Source organism: Amblyomma mixtum, chromosome 10 (assembly GCF_055824585.1).
Source record: "Amblyomma mixtum isolate Tamu chromosome 10, ASM5582458v1, whole genome shotgun sequence".
Taxonomy (NCBI): Eukaryota; Metazoa; Arthropoda; class Arachnida; order Ixodida; family Ixodidae; genus Amblyomma; species Amblyomma mixtum.
Genome location: NC_143021.1, coordinates 29,733,902 through 29,748,449, shown reverse-complemented (window position 1 = coordinate 29,748,449; position 14,548 = coordinate 29,733,902). Strand labels below are relative to the sequence as shown.

The following is a 14,548-nucleotide window of genomic DNA, read 5'->3' as shown; positions in this document are numbered from 1 at the left end:
CCATTGCTGGCAGGCGAAGGATATTTGCGAGGTAGGTTTTCTCTTTACTAAGTCACTATTATAAAGAAAATTTTAATGCCGGAGTCTGTATCGTTACAGTTCATGCACGCGAGAGAACATTAGGGGAGGCAGAGATAAGTACAGACGTAGCGTGGCCTTCATACCGTATTTCGAGTACTCCCTCAAGCGTCTAACCTGGTCCGCGATACACTGCAGCAGACCAAAACCGAAAGCCACTAGAAGAGCGGATGAACTACAGGCATTTATAATGCCTTCACTTGGAGGTGTCTTTTCGAATGTCAAACCTGTGCATCCGTTGTAGCACGTCCAGCGTTCCGGCGGGGACGGTCGTTCTGTTTGCATACTCCTCTTCACCAAAACAGATCACCGCCAATTCATTCTACGGCCTCGTGATTCACGGTCACGTTCGATGCACGCCTCACTCTCGATATCAAACTTGGCACGCCGCATAAAGCCCGGCGCACCCGGACACGGTGCGCGTGCGGCTCTACCAAAACAATCCATCTATGCGTGCTCATTTTTGCCTTTAGACGGTTCAGTGAAGCATGCAAATGTTTTTCCTAAGTCACCGATGTATTTATGCAGCGGAACGCACGGCTAATGCGGAGGCATAGAAAAGAACTCGCCAAGTACGGGAATCCAGCGCAACCAATTCAAAAGGGGCGTTAGTTCCTTCGGAGCGGGCTAGAGGTCGCTACCGCAGTCACATGAAATCACAAAGAAAACAAAAGTCGTTCGCCCGGCACGCGGGGGAGGAGGAGCGAAGAGGGAGGGCGTCTTGTCGCTACTTTAGTTTTTTAGGGGCTTTAGAGAGGGTTAGGGTGCCTGGATGCGCGCCCTCGCCCCGAGCGGGGGCGAGGGCGAGCATCTAGGCACCCTAGAGAGGGTCGGCTCGCAGCGCCCCCGGAGAGTTGCGGTGATAGGTAGCAACTGCCCCTCAAGCGCAGGCCGTAAGAGAGAGCGAGCGAGCGCGTGGAGACCGGCCGTGGTTAGGCTGACCTTGCTCAACTCGATCCACCGCAGTCGGCAGGATACAATACCGCCCTCTCCCCCTCTCCCCCCTCCCGCACTTACCCACCCCGACTTCGCCCAAGATGGGGGCGTTGCACCCCTCTGCTGGGAGCAAGGGGTGAAGCGTCATCGTCCAGCCGGACTTGATGCCGTACTTGCAAACAGTAGCGCATTGGATTCGCGAGATACGCTGGGAGCAGTACGCTGCCGGAGATGCGATTCGCTACTGTCATATACATGCAAATGCGTTTTGTGTCTACCTCCCGAGGATTGAACATGTGAGGCCCATTGTATCCGATGAAGACGCATAAATTCGTTTCCCCGGATCGCACCTTTAAAAACCGTGTTCCAGAGTTGAGATCCCTTGTTTGAAGTATGAGCCCGTGCGTTCGTACATTACCATTTCAAAAACTTTCGCAAAATAACAAATCAATGACACAGATCCAAAATTATCCTCATCACAAGCATCGCCAGACTTGAATACGGAAACTACTATTGACAGCTTCAAACGAAAAAAAAAAAACACCAGTTCGCAAGGTTAAGTTCCACATATATGACGAAACAGTATCAAAAATTCCAGCGGATCCATTGATAATGAAGCTGGGATTTTCAAGTAAAGTTGTTGCCGGTGGTGTTGGTCCGGTGGTTTCCAGCAACTGGATGCACCGCTTGAAGGGCTTCTCGATGAAGTGACTTCCAGGCGAAGCGATTCACGGAGAAACGAAGAACTTTTATACAGGCTATTTACAGATGGGTACAAGATTCAGTACGGTCAAACTATCCGCGGCCGGCCTAGCCGACCGCCTTCACAGAGGCGAGGGACACCACGTCCCAACAGTCGAACTGGCGCGCCTTGCACCAGCTCTCAACGGCCGCTACCTCCGCGCTCGGCCCAACCGAGCGCCTGCTAGCTAGGAGTCGCTAGAGCAAAAAGCCCTCGGGCGCGGGTCTCTTCACGAGTTCACCCCGATCCCGCGCCCCTTTCCACACGCCAAATTTGAACTGTGTTACAGCTTCCCGCCTGACATCAGTTTTAACGAATGGGAAAGCTCAGAACTGATGTCAGGGTTTTCCCTCACCCCAAAATTCCTCCCTACGTGGTTGCGCAATCCTCCGCCAAGTGGACCGGATGCGCGCTAGACATCTGGAGCCAACGGACACTTTCGGTTCCTAACCGGGCTGGCCTAGTATTGGGCGCGAGGACATACCGTGGCGCCACCTCTCGGCTGCTCGCGCCTGACGCACTAAGTGGGATAACGCGCGTTGAACTGCTACTGTGTGACGCTTTCCCAGGTAGTTTGGCTGTGCGCTAATAGTTTATTTATTCATTTAATAAATGCACTTGGGTCTGGACCTGTTTAGGCTCAATTTGAGGCATCAGGCCCACTCACTCGGCAACAACAAAACACGTTACCGTGTGAGCGAGCTGCTGAAGTGGCAGCGATCGTGCAACGACCACCGTTGTTGATGCTATGGAGCGAACTGAAGGTGCCACACCAGTAAGAGGTAAGCGGTCACTGAATATCGGTAATAAGATTTCTCTGTGACAGGTGCCGAGCGCTTTCAGGCAGCGCCGGCGGAAGCGGCGTCGTTCGACTGCTCCCTAGAACTTTGTACAGCAGTCGGGTTGGGCAGTTGGAGACGACGCGGATAAATATTTAAATTTCAGTGTTCTGTCACGCCGCGCATTCTTGCGCACTGACCGCGACGGTATTGCCATTCGAGCTTCGGGCGAGTGTTTGTTTATCCCGCGCAGGGTAATTTTGCTGACTCTTTCCTCATGAGGTCACAGTCTGTAATGTTCTAGTTTGTGTTTATTGGCTTGCTCGGCCATTCGAAATTATCACTCCAGTTGAGGCGCGTGCGTGTTATTTTTTGTCACGCTGCAAAATCTTTTATTTCGTTTCAGTGAAACTTCCATTGTCAAGCATCAATGACTTCATTGAGAAGAAATTTGAGACCTCCCGGCTTTTGATAGAAGGGGAGGCTGTCTATGACGCAAAGCACGTAGTGGTGTGCAGCGTGAAGCTTTGCAAAGACGATGAAGTCACATTTGTTGGGCTTATCCTTCAGACCTCCGCTGTCAACAAAGACCCTCACGAGCTGGAGATAGAAATAAAAGGAAGGACAGTGACTGCTGCATCTTGCACTTGCAAAGCAGGGTATGATACTAACATTGGTTTCATGATTGGAATATAACTGTTGTAGTTTATCTTTTGCTCTGCAGGCACTTTTCTGTGAATTAAACTGTACATATTACTACACAAATATTATGAAACATTGTAACATGTAAGCTGCATCTACTGCTGAAACAAGTGAGAACATTATAATATCAGATGTGCTTGGTAAGGCATGATATGCGTTCTTTATTTTTTATAGCCAGCACAAGTGCAAGCACATGGTTGCTCTGCTGCTGCACATTCATCATGCAGAGACCTTCGACCTCATGTCATCTACTGATTTGCCTCAGCAATGGGGAAAAGATCAGAAAGCCGTTGTGAAAGGAAAATATGCACCAAGGAAGATAGTGGACCTACACTGTACCAAAAAGGTAAGTCATGATGCATGTTGCATCAAATTGAAATAAGAGGAGGATAGAGTATCACAAAATATTATTATGTTAGCATATGTATTATGATTAGCAATGACTGCACTTAGACCTGTAGCAATGCTAGGTGTTTGTGGTGGTGCAAGTTTGGTTTTGGTCGAAACATACACGAAATTTGTAGCAGAAAAATAACGTGCATAGTTTGTCATCCTTATTTTGCTCATGAACTAGGATACAGCGAGGCAGAGTACTTTCAGGTTTATGTACCTTTCATAAGAGAAGACAGTAGTTTGCTGCTGTTTCATTTGATTATGAATACAGTGGCACAGGTGTTTGCACTCGTGTACTTCTATGTGTGAATGCCTCTCCTGCAGCATACTAACTTCGATGCATGCTTCAGTTTAGTCAAAGTTACAAACCTTTTGTGACAGTGACTCTTTTCATGATTTCAAATGCTTGCTCTGTTCATAATACTGGTGTGAGATAAGTGCTGTGAACAATCACTGAGGTCAATGTTCTTTATAGTTTTTGAGTGCACTTTGCACAGAGTGCATCGAGACTAACAAGCCATAGCTGTTATCGAAGTTGTTTGTCCACCACAGCTGGAATATTTAATTTAATACAGCCAAACAATATAATAGATAGTTTTTAATTATTGCTGAGAGGATGCATGTGTTAAGCAAGGAGAAACAGCATCAAAATAAAAAAATTACTTGGAAACATTGCTTGGCATACTCGCAAAAATATTATCTGCATTTTTATGTGAAAAGTTCTCATTTCGAGCATGACTAAGACCACTACAGCCTCTTCCAATGCACCTCGAGAACTTCTGGACTACTGATCAAGTTAAGGCGCACTAAGTTTGTTGAAAGTAGCCGTGCAACAGCATCAGAGCTGTACTAAGTTCAGTTTTCAACATCATAATGAGGATTAAAAAGTGCCATGAAATAAAAATGCTATTAGTGTGCTCGGGAAAGTAGGCTGATTGAACCTTTTGTGTTTCAGGCTAAACGAGACAATATCAAGGTGCCTGATGGCAACATCCTGAAGAGGCTGCTTCAAGAATTGCCATACAACTGCGTAGCACTCCGCCACAGTGAAGACAGTAAGTGGATATATTTTTATAGTTTTATTTGATGTAAACTGCTTTATGACTTAGCACCTCATTATAGCATGTCAATTGAAAGGTACCAATACCAATAATTACCAAGCTTTTTTACTGCATGTAAACAGTTTCGTATAGTGCACTGCCACTGTTTGTATTTGCTATTTGAACCAGTTGTTTAGTTACTCATAAATAAATAGTTTCAGGAAAACTTAGATGCTACAGTATGCATCTCTGTTTAGAGAGCAACACAACCAAACGCAAAAAATGCACAGAAATTTATTTTTTGTTTCAGAGCACACCAATAAATTTGTATTTCTTTCATTTCAGGAAGTCACTGTGAACTGTCCAGTAAAGGTTTAGGCAGCAAGAATGTGGATCCATCATGCACTGACACAGCACCACTGGTACCCACACAGACAATCACATCCACTGTTGATAGTGTTACAAGTTCAAGAAGCCCAGGAAATCTCGGTGTGAAAAACCCACCAGCACTTGTTGAAGCTGTCAGGAAGGCCATTGCAGCCGGAGCACACTCAACAGAAGAAATTTACAGCCACCTCCAACAGCAATACACAAACACAGAAATTGACATGGTAAATAATTTAACAAAGACTCAAGCAAATTCTCCACACTGGCTGATGTACAGGAGAGGAATGGTGACAGCATCAGTTGCCTATTCTGTATACACACGAGTGCACACACTCCGGACAAGGATGGGCCCACACGATGTGCGACCTCTTTTGAAAGTTTTATTGCGAGAAACCTCAGTGCAGACACCTGCAATGGCAAGAGGCACTCTGCTAGAAGAAACGGCAAAGATGGCCTATTTAGCTGCAAGTCAGCATCAAAATGTAAATGTCCAACAGTGTGGACTTTTTTTATTTCAGACCAGCATCCATGCATTGGTGCCAGTCCAGATGGGCTAGTCACATGCGACTGCTGCACTCCAAGAGTGCTTGAAGTGAAGTGCCCCATAAGCTTAGAAAAATTTAAAGCAAAAGAATTAACAAGAGAAGGCGTAAGCTTCTGCCTGAAAAAGACCAGCAAGTACTTCTGTCAAGTGCAGGTACAGATGGGATTGGCAAGGGTGACTAGTGCTGATGTTTTTGTGTTCCAAGACAACGAAAACTTGTTGTTGTTTCCTGTAGAGTTCAACAGTTCTTTTTTCAATGATGTTGTGGAGAGGGGTGTTGACTTTTTCAAGTCCTATGTGTTGCCTTACCTTGCAACTCAATGACAACTGGTGTCTACCATTCATTCATTTTTACTGTGCCAATGGTTGGCAATAAAGAGTGTGTTCATGCATTTCAAACTTTGATGTTACTGAGACTGTGAAAACTCAACTTGCACACTTAGTTTCATGCTGTTTGCCGCATAATTATTTTTTGACATAAAGAAGAAAAAAGCATGAACAGAATGAAAACACTAAAAGATTACAGGAAAACAGTTCGGTCAAGAGAAGCAAGCCACCTAAAGCACATATGTAAAGGAAGTAACAAACTTGAGGTAGATGATGAAAACTGGTGATAAGAACATATAAACAGAAGGGCAAACACAATGTACAACTCACTCAAGAAAATGTAGAAAAATTCCCACCACTTCGTTCAAGCAAACAAAAAAAGGAGCCGTAGGAAACACAATCCAAAGAAGAAACTGTGCTGAAACATATTGTCCATGCACTTTGGTAGTCTTCTACTGTACTAAATACTTGTCACTGCTGAAGATAGGCTTCGAGAGATTCACTATTCCTGCAATGACTTTGATAATGTCGTCAATATAAGCAAAAAGCTCGGTGCCCAAGTTCCCCGTCAAAATCTTAAACACTTTCATGCGCTGAATTGCACGTTCAACATGAACCCGAGCTGCTGCGATGCTTTGATTTTTTTCAGCTTCATGCTTTGTAAGTTGGTTTCTCTTGCGTAGGAAAGGTGGACGCACCATTGTGATGTTGTGCTCAAGGCAGAGTTTGTCTATTAAGAACCCTTTATCCACCATAACGCTATCAATTGAAGGTAGAAATCTTTCTAGAATCTTGCTCTCCTTTGTTATATGGGAGTCAGATGCTCGGCCACCATAAGCTTCACTTATGTAACTAATGTGACCTCCCGGTGTCTCACAAACTAAAACCTTAGCTGTGTACACACCCTTGTACCAGCTATACGTTAACAGCTGGGACTCCATATCCTTCGGCCTCTGAATCGGTATCTCCGTACAGTTTAGCACAGCTCTGACACTTGAATACTCCTTGAAGTACACCGTCAAGTTATCAACAACAGCTTCCTTGCTCGGCCAAAAGACTGCATTTTTCATTATTGCAGCCAAGACTACCACACTGGCCTTGAAGATCTCTGATGCCGTGGTGCGATGAATGCCAAAAAGCACACCAAGCAGTGCGAATGACATGTTGTAATGAAGCTTGATGAGGGTTAATAGCACCGCATCTTCGTTTGATAAGCAAAATCGTTTTGCTTGCATCAGCATCCGGCTGTCAGTATAAATATCGCATATGTTATAGAACAGCTGGAAGCAGGGAATCCCAGTTAAGATGTTCAGATCTTTTTCTCCCTGGATGTTTGCCGTGCTCAGTGGTTGTTTTCGTGCAGCATCGAGCGTGTCGACTTGCACGCCAATCTCCTTCTTTATGGCATGAAGCTCGGCAGGGATATCTGAAGCAAATAATGTACATTTATTTTTGTAGTCAGCAAATGCAATATATATATATAGATAATCCTGCTGACAATGATACCTTGATTGCCACCTGGACCGGGATTGATATCTGCGTTGAACCCTGAGTCAGGTGCACTGTCTTCAATTTCTCCTGAGCAAGATGTACTTGCTTCAATTTCTTGTTCGCATACAGGCAACGGTACCAGCTTCTCTTTAGGGAAAATGTTGCTGAACGGCCTATCTTCTGAAAATGAAATATGAGCTTCAGATATGCGTTTCTCCCACAGTGGTACTGCAAACTTCTATCTGCATAAAAGCAAATAATTAAAACAGTTAGCCACAGCCTTTGCTATGCAAGTAGGTATAAATTCTCCACCCTTGCTGCACGCACTGCAATATCAGCCTTAATTCCACTCTAATGAAATTCTTGACTAACAAATGAAGAAGCTTGCAGTTGATACTTAGGTGATCAGGTGAACAGCAGCTGGTCTTTGTATTTTATTAACGTTGGCCGTTTAAAGCTCGGCCTCTGTTTGCATAGCACATTTGTGGAAACAAATTTTAGCTTAGCAATGATATACACTGATTTTCAGAACAGATGCATGTTGAAATTTAGCCAAGCCGTTTTAAAATGCGTTCGTACATGTTCGTCACGCGCGTGCAAGTGGCACAAAATGTAAACAATGATACGAGCACCATTAGCAGATACTGGTTCTAGCACTTGTAAGAAAAGATAACATCAGCAAGCCTACGAGCGCCAAAATAACAAATGAGCTTAATCATGGAAGTTACACGCCACCGGCAAGCATTAGTTCGCTTTTATGAGTCTCGCGGCACAATGAATACATTCATTCATCAAATACACGCCAGTTCAACACCACGTTACCAAAAGCTCCGCGCACAAAGGCGCAGCAAGCAAAAAAAGTATTATTTGAGACACAAAGTAATACCTACTTGCAAACACGTAACTATGCTACGCATGCAGTGCTATGCGCGAAATTAAAACTGCGTAATCGCGCCCGACGCTGCCATGCACATTCAGCTTACCTCGGCCCTGTACCCTGTTTCGGCGACGCCGAGCAGACGGCTGGCGATCCAAAGGCCGAACAGGCAGGTTCTGGGATGGCACTGCTTCGCGTAGAAGCCAACGCCTTTTCCACCCTGTCAACAAACATCCTTCGTTGACTCCACAAGTGATACGTGCGCGGACGCAAATACGCGCCGCAACTTTGGCCGCTACTCACCGAACAGTTTAGCGCCAACTCCATAGACGAAATCTTGTTCGCTGAAATGCTTGCTGCACACACGAGAATGGGCACTCGCACTTTTTCCCATTCGCAGCTTGACTAACCAAGCTTCTCGCAGCTTTCTGTCCTTCGGGTAGAAGTGGAAGCTTACGCCTGGTTCCGCCGCATAAGTCCGGCATTGAGGCACAGAGCAGTAAGCGACCATGGCAAAAGCTTAAAGGGGTAGAGACACCAAATTTTTGTGTTGTATCTCTGGGTTGTAAATAATGCGTAGCGATTCAGTGAGCATGGAACACCATCTTAGAAGCATGAACTCGCATTATATAATTAATAATCGTAATATTTGTACCCAGCAGTTTCGGTTTCGGTTCGTAGTTGCCAGGTTTTGCCAGGCTGTTTCATGACGTCAAAAACCAGACAATGCGTTGTCACGTGGGTCCGGAAAGCAGTGACGTCGTGTAGGCATGTCGTCTGCTTGACACGCACGTGGTGCGCGTAAACACGGAGAGCCGGGCGGAGGGCAAGTCGAACAGCTCCGAGTCAGAAACAAGAGTTTTATTTCGCCGAAGACACCGATTATGAGGAATCGCGGGATGACGCAGACGAGGAAGGAGACGCCGCGGTTCGAACCCCGACAACCACTTCATTTTTGATCCGCTGGCCAGCGATTCCGAAGAGGAGGCAGGCGTCAGGCCCGACGCAGCTCAGATTGTGCCAGCGAACGCCGAGCGTGTAGGCAATGTCAAATGGTAAAGGCGCGTTCACACTACGCCGACGATCGGCCGATTTCAGTCTGGCGATGGTCGGCGGCAGCGATTTTCGTGCCGTCGGCTCGTCTATCACACTGCGCAGACGCCGACCGAGCACCGGTCGTCGCCTGACGAGCGCATCGCCGTCGCGTCGCCGAGATAGCAGCCGTCGGCCGACCCGTGTGTCACACTCTGCCGACAACAGCGCCGACCTCACGCCGACGTTGTCCCATCCCGACAGCTCGACGCTGCTTCTTCGTGCGCGCTGCTCGTCTGCTAGCTCCGTTGATGAAGGCGTCGTGGAAATCGAACTTATCTTCTATTATGGGACGAGTTCGCACTAAAGCGATGTGATGAGTAGGTCTTTTATTATAGCACAGTCGACTTCCAAAGCGCCGTCAACTACGGAAGCGAGACCACCTAGGCCTAGCGACGACTAGGGCAGCCTGGGACCAGCGCGCAGTTCAGGCGCGTTCACACGTACTAGGCCGACGGGACACCGAGGTCGACGCGACAGCGACGCCGACGGTCGCGTCGGCCAACCTGGTCGTTCCCCGACTAGCCAGTCACAATGCACCGACGACGACGACGACGACGCCCCAACCCCAACGACCAAGCGTCGTCCTAGTGTGACAACGCCGCCGACCATAACGAGACCCGTTGGCCGACGGCATATCGGTGGCCGAGCGAAAACATTCGCCGACCGAAAACAAGTAGCGAGCTCAGAGCGCGAAGTGCAATCATTATTTAGACAAATAATGCACGCGCAGCAACATTCATCAAGCCATATGGTCACTTGGCCGACGCGCCGCACTGATCGTCGCTTGCGAACTGCCGCCCCACTGCAAGCAGGGACACGGAGCGGTGAGCATCGCTGCGCCGCTCTACCCAAGCTCCGCCCGCAACCGGTGTCGCACTTCGCCGCCGTACAGCAGTCCCTCAGAAAGACTGCTCGAGCAGCGACAAAGCATGCCTGCTTATGTTTCGAGCTTTCGGCAACGGCATCGCTCGCGGGCGCTCCGGGCGACGAGCTCTTCTGCTGCCTGGTTGCCGTGGTCGTCGCTAGGCCTATAGCCTCTTCCGCATCGAAGTCGCAGCGGCCGGCGCTTCGGAAGTCGCCTGCGCTATAATAAAAGGCCTACTCTACACATCGCTTTACTGTCAACAGCATCATCTCACAATAAAATAATAGTATGGTAAATCTCCCCGACGTCTTCAGCAGCGAAGCGAGCGGGCGCCAGGCGAGCCGGACCGCAACGTCGGGCCAGCGGCAGCTGCGAGGCGGTTGTGGCAAAAAGTTTGCTCGTATCACAGTCGTTACCTTTGCCAGCAGCTCAGTATTCGTCAGCGATCCTCAAAAATGACACATTTTTCACATTTCTTATCCCAGGGTTTATTATTTACGTCAAGAACACACTTTAGCTCCTTTTTATGACGCCGGCAGACGGGATCCAGGCTGGCCGGCCGGCCGGCATGCTCGGCGTACTTCACGTTCGCACAAGAAAATACATAACATACTAGAGAATGCTTCCTACATTAGAGCACGGGCAATATGCCTCTGCAAAAGTGGATCTTTCGGCAACGACATCGCCTGCGGCAACGCCGGGCGTAAAGCACCATCGCACTCGCGAGCGTGCAGAAAAAAAAAAAAAGACTCGTGAGCACTCGTAACCAAGGTTGCTAGGCCGCGAAACCGCAAAACTTGGTCCCGTACGTCAGAAAACTGTGCAATGACGTAGGAAATACTTGCTTGTGTTTTCTTCTCTGTTCCTACGTCACATTGATGCACTAGCGATGGCTCAGACTTCAAGAGTGAGCATTCTCACAAACTTTAAAATGAAATTAAAATATGTTCCAGACCTCCCTTAAATTTAATACTTCGCTTTTATGGTGCTCACATACAAAGGAAACGTATGGCAGTCTTTTGTACAACCTTGGAATTTGATGTCTCTACCCCTTTAAATAAACTGTAGCAGTACCAGCGACGACACACGATTAAAGTGCGCAGTGCTGGCACTCACTAAAAACGAAAAATGCAGATGACAACAAGACTGTTAGCATTTAAAACGCACAAAATTCAGGCGAGCGTCCGCTTCAGCAACAGCAAGAGGAGACCCGTGATCCCACTTGCTACGCAAAAGCGGCGCTAGCGCCATTCCCTCCAGTGGTGGCGCTCGCGCCCAATACCGCACGTCGCGTAACGCGACGAAACCGAGACCGTTCTCGCTTGTTTATGGCCGGCGACTTCTCCCCCCGGGAGGCAGGATTCCGGGAAGATGGGGGACAGGAGCCCAAGGTCGATGTCGGCACAGAGCCCCGCCATCTGGAGTGGCAAGGGAAAACGCAAGAACGAACGGGGAGACCAACCGAAGAGCATGGGCGTTCGAGCCGCTCCTCCCCTTCCAACGGCACGCACTAAAAGAAAACAAAACGAAACAAAACGGGGCGCGCAGCCTACGCCACTCTCCTCTCGCAGAATGTTCGTAACACATGTACAGGGTCCTTCAAAATATGTGCGAACACGGCGAAGCGTGCCCGCGCTCCGCGGAGCGTCAGCGCATCCGGCGCGGTCGCGCATCGAAACAATGTGGCGCATGCGCACAGCAGACTGGAGGCGGTGCTTCGTGTCGTGCTGTAGCAGACGACACGAAGCACCGCCTCCAGTCTGCTGTGCGCATGCGCCACATTGTTTCGATGCGCGACCGCGCCGGATGCGCTGACGCTCCGCGGAGCGCGGGCACGCTTCGCCGTGTTCGCACATATTTTGAAGGACCCTGTACAAAAAGAGGCGGCAGCGTGCCGAACCCTACATTCATCGACTCCCGTTGAAAGTTTTGACTTAATTAAGCTCATGAACTGCCGAAAGAACATCATGCTCAGCGACGCTGATAATGCCAAGCAGTCAGCGCTGTCTTCAAAAGTGATAACAGCACTTGTGTTATCAGGCCGCACAAAACAAGAGTTCAAGGATCAGCGAAAGCTTGGTATACGTCCTTCTGTTTGAAACAGATTCCATCATGTATCTTTAGCACCGCACCTTATCATTACTTTACTTCCGCACTAAAGCACCAAAACTGTTAGCTTCTGTTTAGTGTTCTGACCGAGAAGTTTGTGTATTAAGCTTAATCGCGTGCAAATCACTCTTTCACAATTGGTCTGCATAATGAATATATTTGATATAAATACTCACTTTCTAATTTTACAAACAGTATGTAACACCGCTGTTTTTTCTTCAAGTATTGTCTCAAATCGCAAGAAAACCATGAAGGGAATCTAGAATTCCTAGGATGGCTTCTTGGTATTTATTTCTTCACTATCCCCTATACAAGTGATGCCAATAGCTCAACGACTGATTCAACATTCTGGATATCAAAGAATCGAGGCCAGTCGCAATTCTGGTGTTCATTTTACAGCGCACCTAAATTCTTCTGGTAAGCACCTCATGCACTGGACGAAAAGTCAAAGAATGGCAGATATAAACTTTGAATATTCTGAAATCAATTTTTCCCCCTAGTATCGAAAGAATTATCCGTGAAAACGGCAGGATCCATATTTGGCACAAAGTAATCCCAGCCGACGAGATAGTGCGAACTGTCACGTGTTGGAACTTCCAACCACAAACATTCTTCGTATATCTCGAGGTCTCGTATTCTAAATGCGCTTAATAAACAGCGGAATCTATCAGAACACCACCCACCCACGTGCGCAACCAGCTCAGAATGCATTCTGCAGGCTTTGAAACCAACCTGCTCGTCAGAGAAACAAGAGGCACTTGCACTCGATGAGTCTATAGCCATGATTCCGTCACGCATATCATGACTCAGATTAGTATGCATTCGCGAAGAGCATTTCCCAAGTTTTAGTTCGGAGCATTCTTCTTTTTATATTAGAACTTAATTTCTTGTGCCATCCTCGGATATGGTTAGACCACCGTTAGGATTACTCAAAGCCGGAAGGAATACAGGTTTCCACCGGAAAGGCGAAATACGCAACGAAATAAGGGCACGCACGCTTGAGGTTTGCTCCCAAGTCCGAACCAATTCCCATCCAGAGAAACATGGAAGGAGCAATACGTATTGTACCTCGTTTTCAGTCTTGTACGCGTAATAACCTTGTCCCCTACTATATCCGCAAAGTTCCTGTATCTCCAACGCTGTTGTATAGCTGGATTCGGGCGAGAAACAAATAGGGTTTTCTTTGCTGGGTAATTTGGGCGCTTCTTTAAGCATCGCTGCCTACTGCTTAGCTGCGCCAAACAACACTCGATGAAGGGAAGGCTGGCTCACCGTTTTTGTCGGATGTGAGGCCTGGAGCGGGAGGTAACTATTCGTGGCAGCGGAGTTTGCCCCCACAACAGACACGTACTAGTTGCGACATTCCAGACAGTCGAAGAGCGAGCACTCAGGCCACTCACAGCATCAGGCAGGAGCGCAAATCTCGGATCGAAGCTGTCGCACCTCAGCGACCAACGCATCCATTCGACTAGCCATTTTTTTTTTTGCACCATCCGAACAACATTCGATGAAGCACTGACGGAAGCGGTGTCTTGAAGATCACGGAAAGAGCGAATTGCCTCGTGAAGCGGTTCCGCGTCGCCAGTAATGCAGATAAGCTCTGTAGTCGAAGCATCGCGCTGTATCACGCAGGCAACACATTATCACTTGTTGGTCCCGGATTCCATGAGGTGTTCCTCGGCATGTATGTTGATGCAATTGCAGTCAAAATGCTGCTTACAACACGCGCACGACAATAATTGCTGCCTCCCACGAATGGGCTGGGAGCAGCACGCACAAGCGTCCATCTGCGTCGGGCGCCATCTTGTTCAATATGAGCGAGAGCAGTCCTGCCTAGAGCGCGCCGACGGCGCTCTGCGGAGCAAGTCGGCGCGATCTAACGTTAGGCAGTGGGTTTGAGTTATGCGTCCCGTGCGCATGCGAGCCAGGAACAGAGGAATGCCTGCTCATCGCTTCCTTGTTCAGCCCTCGCCTTGCGACATCGTTTCGCACCGCCAGGGCACGCTGCCTGTGCCGCTGTGACGGTGGCGAGGGCGTCAACATGCCGCCGTGGTTCACGAGTGTAACGAGACGGCTCAGCAAGCAATCGCGACTGACAATGGATGATCGCGCGTTTCTGCATGTGCCCCACTCGCCGCGGCCATCATGTATTAAGGCGGAAGCCTTTAATGTCTCATCGTTGT

The 14,548-nt window shown here is 48.1% G+C and overlaps 1 protein-coding gene and 1 pseudogene across 1 annotated transcript; one reads left to right on the top strand and one right to left on the bottom strand.

The window, feature by feature from the left end:
- The first annotated feature begins 3,415 nt into the window (after positions 1-3,415).
- LOC149325489 (uncharacterized) lies at positions 3,416-5,925 on the top strand (annotated as a pseudogene).
- Positions 5,606-7,647, bottom strand: LOC149325488 (uncharacterized). The gene is made up of 2 exons (XM_089563707.1): positions 7,435-7,647; positions 5,606-7,354 (listed from the first exon to the last, which is right to left on the bottom strand). The coding sequence occupies exon 2, from the start codon at positions 7,167-7,169 to the stop codon at positions 6,381-6,383; it is 789 nt and encodes a 262-aa protein (XP_089419833.1). The 5' UTR covers positions 7,170-7,354; positions 7,435-7,647; the 3' UTR covers positions 5,606-6,380.
- Between the last annotated feature and the right edge of the window lie 6,901 nt (positions 7,648-14,548).

Coding starts and splice junctions, on each gene's coding strand:
- LOC149325488 (XM_089563707.1), bottom strand. CDS start 7,169: ATGCTGATGCAAGCAAAACGATTTTGCTTATCAAACGAAGATGCGGTG.